The following is a 14,731-nucleotide window of genomic DNA, read 5'->3' as shown; positions in this document are numbered from 1 at the left end:
AGGAAGTACTCATCATCAAGTTATTACATTGCATTGGAAGTCGTGTTATCTGCTTTCGAGTAACATTTGTTATCATCTGGAGCAAGGCCTGTTACGAATCAGACGTGCGATTGAGAGAGATGTAGGACGGGCCGTGCGGACATGATCATTGCTATGGCACTCGCTCGGTTGGGCGTCTGTCCGCACAAAATGCGGGAAGCCCACGCAGGGGTGCACTCACTTCGCTGTTCCACCTTCTCCCTCTGGTAGGCTGGCCACTCATTGTTTTTTCTACCCTTCGTTTTCCATCGTCTTCCATCGTTTTACCCTTCGTTTGATTTTGCTTTCGCGATGCACTCGTTCTTCAACCTCTTCTTCACGCTCGTGGCCGTACTCGCAGGCCGAGGCACGTCCGCTCTCCACCAGCTTCGATCTCACTGATTGACTATATCTGATAACTAGCACTCGCTCTAAACATAACCATTGGTGGCTCGCTGGGCGTCATACCTGCCACCCAGTTCCTGAACGTCAGCGATGCGACGCTCGCGAGCGACGTGAGTTACGACTTCCTCGACGACTACTACTCCGTGTCGAGCTCACGCGAATCGACAGTGCCAGACCCAGTGTGCCCCCGGTTTCACCGCCATCCAGGTATGTAACCCAGTCATTCCCCGCGCCGAACACATTGCCAATTCCACCGCAGGCATGCACGGACGACGTCTGTCTGTGCGACATGTCGACCGTTACCGCGGTTACCGCCTGTGAACAATGCATGTTCAACGACCTGATCTCGAAAAACACCGTGAGCTCCGACCCGAGGGCCGGATCTGCCACGGCGCTTTCAGGTGCGCACACATTTCATCCTGGATCCCACTGTCCTTAATGACACGGCGTTCTGTACCGTCCCACAGCGTACGCTGCCGCATGCCTCGCCTCGGTCAACGTCACCGTTCCCACGACGGAGATTACGCTGACGCTCCCCTCAGATTGGGACGGGCCTTTTGGGCTCGGGCTCGACACGGCCGGTACGGTGATCACCCTTATCGCGGGCATTCTGTTGGCCGGCGGGTCTCTTACAATCCTCAACACGATGTGAGGGCTCGCAGGGTGTGGGTTCCACCGCGAGTCTCGGTGGCTTCAGAAGACTTGTGCGCATCGTAGTCCGCTGGTTGGTGGTCTCTCGACTCTGGTTCTAGTTGAGAGCATATTTATATAGGGAGAATACGGTTGGCTGTAAGGTGACTTGCAACTACTCAGTGAGAGCACCCGTGTCATAGCTGCAGACCTAAATGACAGCTACTATATCGGAGGATGGTTACCAGGACATGACAGTTCAACTCAACACAGCATCCCCGCAAAGTGTTCGAATTGTTCTGGGTGAGCGACCAAAGCGACCACGTGACACTCCATTGTATCAATGATTGGACGGGGCGATGAGAGTACATGGACACAGAACAAATTGGTACATGCACAACGAGGGGACTGCTACTGCGGGCTTAACAGACAAGACGGTAAGCGTGTGACAAAGACAGATATACGACCAAGATGAAAGGAGACGATCTGCCCAGAAGGAAAGGCAAACCGTGAATCAATGTCCTGATACGTACAGGAGACGGGCACATACAAAGTTAAGCACCCTTCGGAGCCTCCTTCCAGGATATGGCCTGAACTGGAGGTCAGTACCGACGAAAGATGAGAGGTCTGATATATACGCACCTGCTCCTCACTCATAGCACTGACAATCGTGACGAGCAGATCCTTGCCCTCTTCGAAGGCGCCGACGATCTGCTCGCCGATTTCACCCTCCGGGACTTTGACATCGTCCTTGGCGACGCCATCCGCGGTCATGAGATTAAGGAAGCCGTCATCGATGTTGACCTGCACGGCGAACATCTGGTGAGGCGAGCGTACAACACAAGGAAGTGAAAGGGGCACCTACGAGCTGGTATTCATTACGGGTGACGTTCGGGACATCCATGTTATGGGTGGAAGGGCAGATATCTTCCTGAAGACGTAAGACGTGCACGCGTTCAGCTACCGTTAGCGTTCCGTTTCCCGCATTCAGCCACTGGACTCACAAGCTTCTTGCCGGTAAAGATCTACCGCAGATCGTCAGGATAACAAGCACGCGTAGAAGACGGAGACGCGCTCACATCGATGGCGACCAAGTGGACCTTGGCGTGTCCGTGCTTGCCAGTCTTGGAGGTGGACATCTCCACGATCTTGCAGGGACGGCCTGGCACGCACCGGGTGTCACCAGACCGACATAAAAAGAACAAACAAAAATCACGCTACCTTTTATAACGACATGCCCATTTTTGCGGAGAGCAGAGCACTGCATGGGGAAGGTGGCAGACGCCCCCGCACTGGCCTACACGCATCCACAACGCGAGTCAAGAGCTGCTCGATGAGGGTGTTGCCGGTGGCACACACCTGCTCGAAATTGTGGTTGTGCTGCTCATCGTCGGACATGATTAGTTCGTGGAAAGAGAGAGAAAGAGAAACGCGGGGGGTGGTGGTCTAGACGGGGGAGGAGGGACGGATGTAAGAGAGAAGTCTGCAGGCGCTGCAATACGTGCGCGCGGCCTCGCAAGAAAAAATCGTCGTCCATCGATATTCAATCTCCGAATCGGGCGTGAGACTATCCGGCAATCAAGGCCGGTCATGCCGGCCGCCTCACTGTGCTCCCCGCCCGGAGACCGGTGGCTCCTGGCGCTTATTTACAACACTTGCTTCAATACTGCACGAGACGACGACGAGGATGCATCCGTTTGGCGGAACACCCGTTTGCCCGCGATGCAACAAGATGGTATATGCCGCAGAGCAGGTACGTCTGTACCCTCCCTTCCGTCGAACTGACCGTGAGCTCGCTTAGATCATGGGCCCAGGACGCAAGGTACGACTTCCGCCCTGCCCGCTGTCTGTCTCTCCTCACCTATCTTTACGGTTAACAGCTCTACCATAAGGTAAGGCTGTTCACCATAAACACGTATTGAACACGTCTGAATTTACCGTCCCGAAAGCCATGCCTCACATGCACGACGTGCGGGAAGCGGCTCGACTCCTACAATCTAGTCGAGCACGACCAAGAGGTGCGCTCACCGTTACCCACATCAGACGTAACCCTTACATCCATTTCACCCCCTCACCCTCTAGCCATACTGGTAAGTCCCCTCCCCCCCCTGCCGCGCCAGCGTCTAAGTGGCGCGCCCACAGCAAGAACTGCCACATCAAGAATTTCGGCACGCGCGACACCCGCCTCGCGAACCTCCCAAATCGCGACGAGGTCTTCGTCTCCTCTCCACCGACGTTGCCCGTGCGTGGAGGCTTCTCTCCCACCCGGCGCGTTGCGTCCCCGCCCCCGGCATCGACTGCACCACAGCTCCCTGTGCGCCGGCACGTCAACAGCGCGCCCTCTGCACCGCCGATGCTGCGCCCGACGCGGACGTTCAGTCCCGTACGCACGACGTTCTCCAGCAACGACCCAGTGGCTACCGAAGAGACAGGTGAAGAGGACGCACATTCGGAGGGGCCTCGGACCCCGGAGCCTGCATCAGGGGCGTTTCCAACGCACACGGGACGCGTTGGTGGGCTCCCGCGTACGGTACCACTGACCCTCAGCCCGTCGAAGGGTCGCAACGGCAGTCCCGCGAAGCCAGAGGACACCGCCGCGGGCCAGACGTCGCCGACGCTCACGCGGACGCTGCTCCCGTCGGCAACGGGCACGCGATACGGCGTTGCGCTGGGCGGTCGTGGCACGGGCGTGGGCACGGTGTCGCCTATGATGACGGGCGGACGAGGCCCGACGTGCGGGCGGTGCGGAAAGACGGTGTATTTTGCAGAGCAAGTAAAGGCGATCGGGAAGACGTGGCATAAGGGGTGTTTGCGGTGTACCGAGTGCGGGACGCTGCTCGACTCGACGCGTCTCACGGAACGCGAGGGCAGCCCGTTTTGCCAGAGGTGCTATGGGAAGGTGCGTCGCGTCCTGCCTCTTCCACGTTTGCCGCTCTTCGTCGATTTCTGATGGTGAAGGCTGACTTGTATTTCCCCCTTTGCAGTTGTATGGTCCCCAAGGGAGCGGGTACGCTCTGCTAGGTAAGGCCGGAGCGTGAGGCGCAACGCCCGTCCGACCCCGCGGGCCATCGATGTGCCCACGCGCATTGCCACGCCAAGTGCCGGCACCGCTGGGTCTGCAACCGGTGCGCACGCTTTCCATCTCTGTTCTCAAGCTCGCGCGTGCGTTCTCACCAGCGTTGCTGCTCCAGCGATGGCGTGGCTGGCGTGTGCCCCATAACGCCCGATGTGGACGGTCTCTCCCCCGTTTTCGCCCTTGGCACCGCCCTCGCTACTGCGTCTTTTGCCTGCCCCTTCTTTTCGCCTTCGCTTTCGATCCATTTACGCGCCTTTTCGCCTTCGATGATACTTCCTGCGCTGCTGCTACTTCTGTTTTTGCTCCTGCCATAAGGACGATGTTGTATCCCGTAGCGTGACACCGTTTCCTTCCGCTCCGTCTAGTTTCGTTTCCTATTGTATGAACGGCGTGCCATGGTACATGGTATATACGGTACGATACACACCTTTTAGCGACGATATTGATGCCTGCCCTATCTACTCACCTGCACGCGGTGCACGGACTTCTTGCAATTTATGATGTACACTCCACCCTTTTGGCTCTGCTGGTGTCAGCGCGCGGTTGACGTTGCGGATTGTGCTCTCAGTTAAGCTTTCGCGCATCCACCGGAGAAGCTATGGTCGTGTATGCTCACCCCTGCCAGATTGCATTATCAATCTCTTAGCTCCAGGACGTGCAAGTAAAGTTGTTCCGCCAGGGCATGTCACAGATATCTGAATTATTCAGGTAGGCAGGTATACGGCAACGCGTCCAAATCGTCTGATTGGTGGGCGGGTCCGTGGACCAATCATGTGCACCACTTACTCACCGCCAACGCCACCAGCCACAGCCTAGTACGTACGCACTCACTCCCCGACGATGGCGCCCCCAGCGACGACGGTGCGCACAACGCTTACGCCCACCCCCGGCTTCTGCATCAAGACCCTCGCGCTCGAGCCCGCGCTCGTCCGTCTCGCCCCGCCTCCCAGCGCGCCCGGCACGCTCGACGTCCCCGCGCCGCACACGCTCCGCGTCCCCAAGGGCATCAAGATCTTCGTCAACGTCGCCTACGCAGCGGGCGTGCCCCCGCCCCCGCCCGGGTCCGCCGACGCGATCCGCCGCGCGGTCGCGGGCGACGACTTTCCCGACTCGCGCCGCGCGGAGGGCGCGGACGGCGCGTGGTTCGTGCCCGTGGTGGTGTCGGAGCCGCGCGAGGAGCGGGATAAAGGTGTGCACATCTGTCTACGGTCCCGATCCCGTCTTCTGTGTTCTGTGTTCTGTGCTTTGTGTTCTGTGTAATGGAAGGACTGATCGGCGTCGTGCAGCGGGGCGGCCGGCGGTGGTGTTCGACTGCGTGTACAACGACGGGCTGAGGGCGCGCGCGACGGACGCGGCGTTCAAGACCTTTCTCATCGGTGCGTCCCCCCCTTTCGCCCCTTTCCCCTTCGCCTCCACCCCGCCCCGCTGACGCGCCCCGGCCGCGCAGAGCTCGCGTTCCAGCGCATCGAGGCGCAGTCCGGCGTGCCGCTCTCGCGGCAGATCGGCACGCCGAACATCGCGTTCAAGGGCACGCCCGCGCCGCGCAGCGTGCTCGTCCCCGCCGCGCTCGCCCCGCGCCGGGCGCTCGTCGAGGAGCTCCCCGCTAGTGTGAAACCTCCAGCACAGCGTGAGAGACAGATCGTGGCGGAGGAGGAGGAGGAGGTGGTGGCGACGGAGGGCGTGCCGCCCGCGCTCGACTGGACGCGCGAAGGGGGCCAGGTGCGGATCGCACTTAAAGTCCCGAGGCTGGTACGTCCCTCCCCCCATCTGCCGTCATGTAAAAAAACGCGCGCATGGCTGACCCCCGCCCCGGAGACACGCGCGGACCTCGCGCACACGACGCTGGACCTCGAGGCGCGGCGGGTGCGCCTGCGCTCGCCCGTCTACGCGCTCGACCTCGACCTCGACCGCCCGGACGCGGAGCTGCGCGCGAACGGAGAGGGGGGAAAAGGCATGGACGACGCGGCGGTGGAGCGCGTGCTCGCGCTGAAGCGGGTGCGCGACCTCGACGTCGAGGGCGCGCGCGCGGAGTGGCGGGTCGCGGAAGGCGTGCTGCTCTTGCGCGCGTAGCAATCCCTCTGGAGTGCTATGCGGTTTCTGGAGAAGAGCGCGTGCTGACATACTCGGCGGGCGTATCAGCGGCGCAGGTCGTTCCGTGCAACGCGCAGGGGTAACTTAGTGGCGGCGAATGGCAGTACTAGCTGTTGGGCGGTAGATGCCTACTGAACGGTACTAGCGTGGTGCACTTAGAGCGGCGCAGTCGCATCTGCTTTGTACATGAACCGTCGAAGACATCGCTCGGTGTTGTATCGCCGGTCAGACACACGTATTTAGAGGTGGAAGCAGAGTACTAGTATCTATAGCCGGGAAGTCTTGTTATGGCTGCACTATGGATCTCCCGAGAATATTCACGATGGCCGGAAAGGGCTTGTGCGGGTCAGAGACGCAGTCCATCATGGAAAAATACGGATTCCGACCGCCGTGAGCAAATACCCGGTCGCAGAGTAGCTTATAGAGGGCCGATAGGCATCTCTTCCCATGCGCAAGTAGCGTCCGAGAAAGCATCCGAGCAAAGGCAGGAAAGGCGTCATCGCATCAACAGCGAGAACCCAAAACGAAGGGATCGGCGGGTCAGGTACCGGCAGAAGAGAAACGGGAGGCGGTACGACGAGCTTGGGTTCAAATTCTCGAGCACGAGCCGATGGGGGATGCGACAGCACTCACATTGAATATTGAATATTGAATATTGAGCCCTGGAGAGTCCGTTGCGGAGAGGGGGACGCAGGGATTGAGGGCTCCCACCGTGCTCGAGCACAGTCGGACGCTCTCCGTGTCTCCGGGTGGGGAAGGGAAACGGCCCCGGCGACCCAAAAGGAATGCGCACCGTATCAGTATCAGATAGAAGTGATGCGTGGTGGGAGACGCGGTTCGATGAACAAGATGCGCAGGCGGCGGCAGAGATGAGCTGCGAATTATGGCGGGTGTGCGCCGGGAATTGGCCGTGGAGCGACTGCTCCGTGGGTGCGGATTGCGCGTCCGCGGCTTGGCTGGACGCTCGACGGGGGTGATTGGACGGTGCTGCGCGAACAGCGGGTGGATGTCAACAGAGATGGAGCCTGGGCGGCGAGCTAAGACAGACGCAGAGGGAGCAGAGTCCGAGAGAGAGCGGAGGTGGATTCCACGGAGGTGTGGGAGTCCAGTACGCGACGCGAGGGAGTTCAGTACGCGACGGGAGGCAAAGCAGAAGTCGTTGGAAGAGAAGCGAGGGCAGCGTGGAAGAGGAGAGAGAGAGCGTGGCTGGGAGGGAACGCACGTTGCCCGATCTGGAGATGATCTGGAGTCATATTGCGAGTCTGCAGCAGCTCCCACTCAAAAATTGTACAGACATGGCCGAGGCGCATATAAGCCCGTCCCACACCTTCAGATTCCGCAAGCACCGTCCCCTCCTGCTCCCGTACGTGCTTGGTTGACATTAATCCTCGCAGCCGTACCGCCCTCGCCCGCCGACATGCAGCCCAACGGAACAGGCTCCGTCGTCTCCCCCGTCCCCGACGACCACGAGAAGATCATGTCCTACATCCAGGACCGCCGCGTCCTCGGCGTGCGTTCCCCTCATCACTAGCTCATCCGACGCCCGACCGCTGACCTCTGCCCGCAGTACGACCCGCTCGTGCAGCCCGCCCTGCTCCGCCACGAGATCGTCTCCACGCCCGAGTCCCGCCTCACCATCGCTGCAGCCCGCTACGCCGCCGCGCGCATCCTCGCCGGCCAGGACGACCGCCTGCTCGTCGTCGTCGGCCCCTGCTCCATCCACTCCCCCGCCCAGGCACTCGAGTACGCCCGCCTCCTCAAGGCCCGCATCCCCTCCTGGCCCAACCTCCTCATCATCATGCGCGCCTACTTGTGCGTCCCTCCCGCTCTCCCCCCCCCTTCCGCGCTGACCGCCTGATCCCACCACAAACAGCGAAGTAAGCTCTCCACTCCGCAGACGCGCACTCACCGAACTGACACCCCCCCGCCAGAAACCGCGGACGACCGTCGGCTGGAAGGGCCTCATCAACGACCCGGACATCGACGGCTCCTTCCAGATCAACAAGGGCCTGCGCCTCGCCCGCCAGCTGCTCTGTGACCTCACCGCCCTCGGCGTCCCCGTCGGCTCCGAGCTCCTCGACACCATCTCCCCCCAGTACATCGCCGACCTCATCTCCTGGGGCGCCATCGGCGCCCGCACCACCGAGAGCCAGCTCCACCGCGAGCTCGCCTCGGGCGTCTCCTTCCCCATCGGCTTCAAGAACGGCACGGACGGCAGCGTGCGTCGCCCGCACGCAACGTGGGCGTGGGCGTGAGCTAACTTGTGTCTTGTGTCTCTATAGGTGTCGGTCGCGGTCGACGCCATGCGCTCCTCGTCCAACCCGCATGCCTTCATGGGCGTCACGGAGCAGGGCCTCGCCGCGATCGTCAAGACGCGCGGGAACCAGGTACGCGCCCCCCCCCCTCGCCTGCCCCGAACCCCTCTGCTGACCCGCCGACCGTCGCACTACAGGACGTCCACGTGATCCTCCGCGGGGGCAGCACAGGCCCAAACTACGAGGCGGAGCACGTCCGCGCCGCGGCGCTCGCGATCGAGAAAGCGCGTCCGCACGCGCGCCCGTCCATCATGATCGACTGCAGCCGTGCGTCTTCCCCCCCTCCCCTTCCTCCCCCCCTTCACTCATAACCCTCGCCCGCAGACGGGAACTCGCAGAAAAACCACCTGAACCAGCCCAAGGTGCTCGCGTCCGTCTGCGCGCAGCTCGCGGCGGGCGAGCGCGCGATCACGGGCGCGATGGTCGAGTCGCACATCCACGCGGGGCGGCAGGACGTCCCGCCCGCGGGCCCCGGCGCGCTCAAGCACGGCGTGAGCATCACCGACGCGTGCGTCGACTGGGAGATGACCGTCGGCATGCTCGACGGGCTCGATCGGGTGCGCCCCTTCTTCTCTCTTCTCTCATTCTCTCTCCCGTGGTGCGAGTGTTGTGCTGACGCGCGCGCTGTTGTTGTTGTTGTTGCGTAGGCCGTCCAGCAGCGCCGCGACACGCTCATCGCGCAGGGCCTGAAAAAGCCCACGGGGCGCGCGTCCGACGCGCCGTGATCCGCTCCGCGTCGCGCGCGCCGACCGACCCGCGGGTCGCGTGGGGACGTACTGACGAGTAGGGAGCGGCGGACGGGTTGATCGTACCGTAGTAGTAGCTGGGACGCTTTGCTTTGTTGTATAGTGTATTGTATGCTAGACCGGCCGCGGACGTGTATGCTAGAGCGGCGATATTGCTGGATGCTTGGAGTGTGGTGAGGTCGCGGACCGTGTGTGAGGGGGGGGGGAACGGGGTCGGATCAGTTGACGATGGAGTTTTGAAGCCATCTGCACTGTCGCGAGAATCGGCTGGGCCGTGCACCACACAGCTCGAGGACGCGTCGTCCCCGGCGTATCACGCTTGGCTGCTGAACGTGAACGTTTGCGTGACGCAACCGGCGACTGCGGGGAGAATGCGGCGTCGAGCGAGTACTTACAACGAGAAGAGCACGAACTTGAAGGACTGTCCGCGACCGACCGGGATTAGAGTCCAGCCCGACGGTCTTCGAATATCATCGGAGGACGACGACAACGACGTTCTGAGTCGCAGATTGAAGTACTGAGGAACGACTTACGAAGTGCCGGCGGGATCTGTCTGCAGCTGAGAGCGCGATGGCGACGCGAACGTTCAGAAGATGCATAATCCTCAATATTCAGACATCCATGCTCAGCCTTACCTCTTTGGAGCTTAACCAGAGGTACACCCAAGCTGGGAGATCACACTATCATAGTCGACACTCGTACGCGACGAACCCCCCCTATCTTAGCTCTCCATTCCAAAGACCACGAGCGCATCCGCGGACGTTTCATCTCTGCCCGCCATCTCTGGGGGCGTTTCGCCCAGAATGGCAGGCGGACTTCCATATCCAGCGGACGATCTCCGATGACACATCGCGCTCACCTCACGCACGCCCAGGTACTCATTTTCCTCTCCTCCCGCATCTCCCGTGCACTAGTGCAGCTGCAGCTCGGGGCATCTCGTTAAAAGAAACGCACACGCGCCCAGTATTTGCGCGCACGGACCCCGGCTCCCTCCGCATCGGCGCCGACGTCCTCTCGAGTCGGACGTACCATCATACTATTGCTTGCGGATTGCGGAAGCAGCACTGCGTCATGCCCCCCCCCCCCCGGATTTAGCGCCGATGGCGTTCGAGAACGCTGCGCGAATACTGCGAATCCCCCCCCCCCCCCCGGCCCATCGGGATATCGCAAATCGCAATCGGGATCGATGTCAAAGGTCCCAGGACGCGGCTCCCCCCGCGCCGGCGTGCCTCACCGAGGAGATTAATTCGAGGGGTTGCGAAGTAACGAGGGGGTGTGCGCGCAGCGCACCGCCCTTGCTCTCGCAGGGGTGCGTGAAATAACGGTGGTCGACGACCAATGGAACCCGACCGAGAGCGCGTTCGTGGCATCGATTCACGAAGATCCCATGGTGGCGCCCCCCCCCTTCCTCCTCCTCGGGCCTCGGGGGCAGTAGTGCGGCGCCGCATGGCTCCGCGGAGCCGTCGCGATGTGCGCGCGGGGGGGCAATGGCGTTCATCCCTCACCGCTCTTCCGTTCTTTTTTTGCCCCGAGCGTCGCGCGGATCTTGGCCCGCTCTCCTCCGGCCCAAGTATGCATCGATGCGCCAACGTCCTGCACAGGGTTCGGACGCGCAAAGAGCGTGTTTCAAATGGAAATGCGTTCATCCTGAAAGTTTTCCCTATTCTGTTTTTTCTTTCCCTCTTGCTACTTATCCCGGGAACTGTGCATATCCCCCCGGGCCCCTACAAACATATGCAGAGGACGCGCGTGAGCAAAAGAGAACAGACATCCTGCCAGAACTCTCGCATCAGACCAAGCCAGGCCGTAAAGCGCAACACCAAGTTCCAAGCGACTTTCTATACAGTTAGACACGTCGGGTAACACAGGTCCAAAGCTACAACAGACAAGCACCAATACCAACATTGCTACCCCCTCGCGCGATAGATAAGAGTATGGCTAGATTCCAAAACCGGGATCGGGGGGGGCACGGACGGACGGACGAGATGGATGGTTAGATATTGCGTAAGTAGAGTACAGGTACCGTAAGCCGCGCGCAAGAACTTGAGGAGGATCCGGGTGGGGGCAGCGTGGGATCGCAAGAGAGTGAGAGTGAGAGTGAGTGAGAGAGAGATAATCGAGAGAGACCAGATGAGCAGAAATCCAAGGATACAAAGTGTCCGCCGTCGTCCTCCCTCCGCCGCGCCGCGGGCGTCCAAGCATGATATGTACATGTAGAAACATGCCTTTTTTCAGCGATCCGTACTCTATGCACGTCGCAGCCAACTATAAGTCAACACGAACGCGGGAAAGCAACCGCAGGACGCACATATATATCCTCTTAAATTACCGAGAGCGACCGCCCTCCCGCCCAGGACCAGCTGGGGAAGAGGCAGAAGACGTAGACGCAGAGTACACCGCGAGGTGCCTGCTCTCCTCGCCGTCCAGCTTCCAGATGCTGCCGCGGCGCAGCCCGAACCCCGTCGCGCCCGCGTTGTACGCCCGCGGCGTCGGCTGCAGCGGCGCAACAGAGTCCTCGAGCGAGAGCTCCGCCGACGACGACGTCGTCGTGGGCGACAGCGACGGAGACTGCACGATGTCCTGCAGGAACGACGGGAGCAGCGTCATGCTCTGCTCCGCGTCCGCGCCAGGCGGGAACGGCGGCGCACACGCAAACGGGAACGGCCGCGCCCCGCCCACCGGGCGCCCGTGCGTCTGGTAGATCGGGCGCGAAGGCGAGTCGCCCGCGTTGAAGAGCTCGTACGACGGCAGCGAGTCGCCGCGCGGCACTATCCGGAGGTACGGCGGCACCTCCGCCTCTGAGTACGGCGCGGCGGGCGCTCTGGCAGGGGAGTCGACCGAGTGCCATCGCTCATGGGGGTGCGCGTGGGCGCCCCCGCAGGCCTGAGCCTGGTTTGCAAGCACGCTTTCGAGAAGGGCGATGCGCTCGGCCTGCACGGCGGCGGAAATCGAGTCGCCATTGCCCTCGGCATCTGCGCATTCGCGTCAGCACCTCTAAAGACGCGCAGGAAAAGCAAGGAATACCCACAAGGGAAGCACGTCTGGCAGACCTTCCTTCGGCGCCAATTGAGGTAATGACACTTGTGACAAATCCAGTCTCCAGGCTGCTTCTCTGCAGCGCCCTTGTTGCCTGTGTTGATGATTGGGGGATACTGCGCGCCCGCAAGTAAGTATTAGAGGACACAAGAAAAAGAGTACAAGCACAAACACGCACCGTTATTACGGCCGATCCTGAAGGCCGAATCTGGCCCTGCTCCGGCAAAGCCTCATTATCTGGCCAATAGATGATGCACGGCGCGAGAGGGTCCTTCGACACGTTCTGCACGTGCCCACCGATGCTCAGAGCGCGGCCAGACGGCGTCAGCGGCGTATAGGGCGAAGCAGACTTGAGCGAAGGAATGGGCGGTGCGCTCGTCGGAGCAGGATTGACGGGTGGCAGGTTGGATGTCATAATGCGCGGGAATGGCGGTCGGGAGAGCTGGTCGCGGGGGACAGACGGCGAGGAAAACCGAGGGGACATGTGGTTGACTTGGGAAAAGTCCAACGACGCGCTCCTATGCTGCGTCAGAGACGGAGGACCCTCGGAGCGAGAACGCCCGCATCCTATGCAAGAAACGTTGCGGCTGAAAACCATGTCAGTCAACAAATTACGCAGACACGAAACGGTGGCCAAGGGGAGAATATCGTGGTAAGATGTAGAAAACGGAAATTGAAATAAGGCGGATATAGCGGAGAAAAGCGCGGCCACTCACCCGAAGTTGTGCGCCGCACAGCTCGCCACAGTACAACTGGAAAAAGGTGTGTCAGCACGTATACGACCAAGACGGACCGGATTGGTGTGAACCGCACGACAACGAATCAGTGCTCACATCCAATCCCCTAACCTGAAGCTGGTTTTGGGATTTGGTGGGTTGCTCGAGATGGTGTAAGGCCCCACCGCGGCACTATGCAAGAGGGGATCGGAGGTGTCGCGCCCGCCCATACGCAGAAAAGTCAAGTCGATGCAGGGTGGGCCAATACCAATGTATGTGGAGGGAATATCGCAGAGAGGTTTCTGCCTGGAGATGTCTGAAGACGAGTCAAAATTTTCACGCGCCGGCGAAATCTAATGCGAAGTAGGGAATGTAAGCATTCGTGATGGAGAGCGCGAGGAATGAAAAAACGCACGAGGTTGTTGAGGTCGACTCGCCGTAATTGGAAGGGGGGCTGGATGTCTGATTCTAGGGCAGGCGCGACGGAGAAGGAATAGCACGGAGAGAAAAGCGCGGTGCGAGCCTGGAAGCCATAAGAATGAGACGGTTATAAGGGTGGCGCAAGATCAGATCGCCAGCAAAGGCCACACGCCTTACGAAACAGCATGAAAATTATACGTCGGAGGGCTGATCGGTCGGAACGGAGAGCTGCCGGGACACTAGCCCCCTTGTAAGCACCACCTCACGGTATCCGGCGGCAACGGCGTTTCAGCCGTGCCTGGACGCCATATATCTTCCCAATATGGCATCCCGCACCCAATAAGGCAGCACCCAGTCACGTCACACTCACCTCTTCATGCGTCGCATAGACTGCGAACAGACTCCCGGGCTCACGGACACTCTTGCTCGCCCACAGTGCGGCGGGACGAGGGACTGGCTACAGTACGAGAAAGTAAGAAGACGAACAAAGATCTAAGCGAACCGCCGTACATGACCGCTGGATGAAGCACCAGAAAATACCGATAATGCTGCTGACGTCGAACACTGGAGATCAAAGAACTGGACAACGGCGCCGAGCATCGGTCACTTCCGCCGCACTGGGCACAATGCAGAACGTAAAAACATACGCGTATTACCCGGGATCGGGCGTCGCAAAACGCTTCGTATGATGTCAGTCGGCCGTCGTCGTCAGAGTCGGACCCGATGCTCGAGGTGGACCGGGTGACGAGTTTCTCGAGGTCAAATGGAACTTTGTGGTCGTCCAACCATGATAGAGACGGCGAGTGAGGTGCCCGAAAGTAGGAGCCGTTCGGAGAAGGAGGGGGAGAGTCGAGGTTCAGACGACGAAGAGCATCAGTCAGACGCGTCGCCGGAGCCGGGTATCTTGCAGGCTCTCGCGCCGCTAGGAAGTCACGGAAAGACAGGTGATCGGTAGATATAGGGAACACAGGGACAGGCATGGCAAAAGAGTGGAGGTGGAGAGGTCTAGGGGGAATGGACCACGTCGAACTGGGGCATGAAGTACTTGCACGTCGCGCGCGTGGTTCCCAAACTGCTGAACGATAGGATGTGAGCGATGATGGATCGTCAACTTGGCGCAGACGCCTGTGGCTACTTCTAACAAATCCGGTGGAAATACGGCGGCCAATAAACGTAAAAACTGTCAGATCCGGGCTAATAGGGAGGGGATCCCTGAAGAGAACTCCACCAACTGGAGGTGAATCATTCGTAGAATCCAAGGGAGTGCCCAAGCAAGTG

The 14,731-nt window shown here is 60.5% G+C and overlaps 6 protein-coding genes across 6 annotated transcripts; 4 read left to right on the top strand and 2 right to left on the bottom strand.

Annotated features, from left to right (window-relative positions):
• Nucleotides 1-330: 330 nt before the first annotated feature.
• On the top strand, nt 331-1,075 carry SCP_1003960 (hypothetical protein; the record flags this gene model as incomplete). Its single annotated transcript, XM_027762261.1, has 5 exons — nt 331-385; nt 442-533; nt 592-630; nt 683-824; nt 891-1,075. 5 exons carry the CDS (start codon nt 331-333, stop codon nt 1,073-1,075), a joined length of 513 nt encoding a protein of 170 aa, XP_027618062.1.
• Nucleotides 1,076-1,607: 532 nt separating this feature from the next.
• Nucleotides 1,608-2,451, bottom strand: SCP_1003950 (Eukaryotic translation initiation factor 5A; the record flags this gene model as incomplete). The annotated part of the gene is made up of 7 exons (XM_027762260.1): nt 1,608-1,643; nt 1,696-1,857; nt 1,919-1,984; nt 2,058-2,078; nt 2,133-2,215; nt 2,275-2,350; nt 2,413-2,451. The coding sequence occupies 7 exons, from the start codon at nt 2,449-2,451 to the stop codon at nt 1,608-1,610; spliced, it is 483 nt and encodes a 160-aa protein (XP_027618061.1).
• A 289-nt stretch (nt 2,452-2,740) lies between these two features.
• SCP_1003940 (hypothetical protein) lies at nt 2,741-4,091 on the top strand (the record flags this gene model as incomplete). Its single annotated transcript, XM_027762259.1, has 7 exons — nt 2,741-2,806; nt 2,855-2,875; nt 2,934-2,945; nt 3,003-3,071; nt 3,136-3,143; nt 3,196-3,952; nt 4,038-4,091. 7 exons carry the CDS (start codon nt 2,741-2,743, stop codon nt 4,089-4,091), a joined length of 987 nt encoding a protein of 328 aa, XP_027618060.1.
• Nucleotides 4,092-4,969: 878 nt separating this feature from the next.
• SCP_1003930 (hypothetical protein) lies at nt 4,970-6,199 on the top strand (the record flags this gene model as incomplete). The annotated part of the gene is made up of 4 exons (XM_027762258.1): nt 4,970-5,318; nt 5,416-5,505; nt 5,577-5,878; nt 5,945-6,199. 4 exons carry the CDS (start codon nt 4,970-4,972, stop codon nt 6,197-6,199), a joined length of 996 nt encoding a protein of 331 aa, XP_027618059.1.
• Nucleotides 6,200-7,515: 1,316 nt separating this feature from the next.
• On the top strand, nt 7,516-9,260 carry SCP_1003920 (Phospho-2-dehydro-3-deoxyheptonate aldolase, tyrosine-inhibited; the record flags this gene model as incomplete). The annotated part of the gene is made up of 8 exons (XM_027762257.1): nt 7,516-7,558; nt 7,615-7,730; nt 7,788-8,036; nt 8,152-8,439; nt 8,503-8,607; nt 8,673-8,802; nt 8,860-9,092; nt 9,183-9,260. The coding sequence occupies 8 exons, from the start codon at nt 7,516-7,518 to the stop codon at nt 9,258-9,260; spliced, it is 1,242 nt and encodes a 413-aa protein (XP_027618058.1).
• Nucleotides 9,261-11,606: 2,346 nt separating this feature from the next.
• Nucleotides 11,607-14,433, bottom strand: SCP_1003910 (hypothetical protein; the record flags this gene model as incomplete). The annotated part of the gene is made up of 9 exons (XM_027762256.1): nt 11,607-12,253; nt 12,310-12,433; nt 12,496-12,904; nt 13,034-13,069; nt 13,151-13,386; nt 13,449-13,556; nt 13,824-13,910; nt 13,964-14,032; nt 14,101-14,433. 9 exons carry the CDS (start codon nt 14,431-14,433, stop codon nt 11,607-11,609), a joined length of 2,049 nt encoding a protein of 682 aa, XP_027618057.1.
• Between the last annotated feature and the right edge of the window lie 298 nt (nt 14,434-14,731).

The sequence above is a fragment of the Sparassis crispa genome, assembly GCF_003851025.1.
Source record: "Sparassis crispa DNA, contig_000009F, whole genome shotgun sequence".
NCBI lineage: Eukaryota > Fungi > Basidiomycota > Agaricomycetes > Polyporales > Sparassidaceae > Sparassis > Sparassis crispa.
The sequence above is the reverse complement of the archived record's forward strand: the minus strand, read 5'-3'. Positions and strand labels throughout refer to the sequence as shown.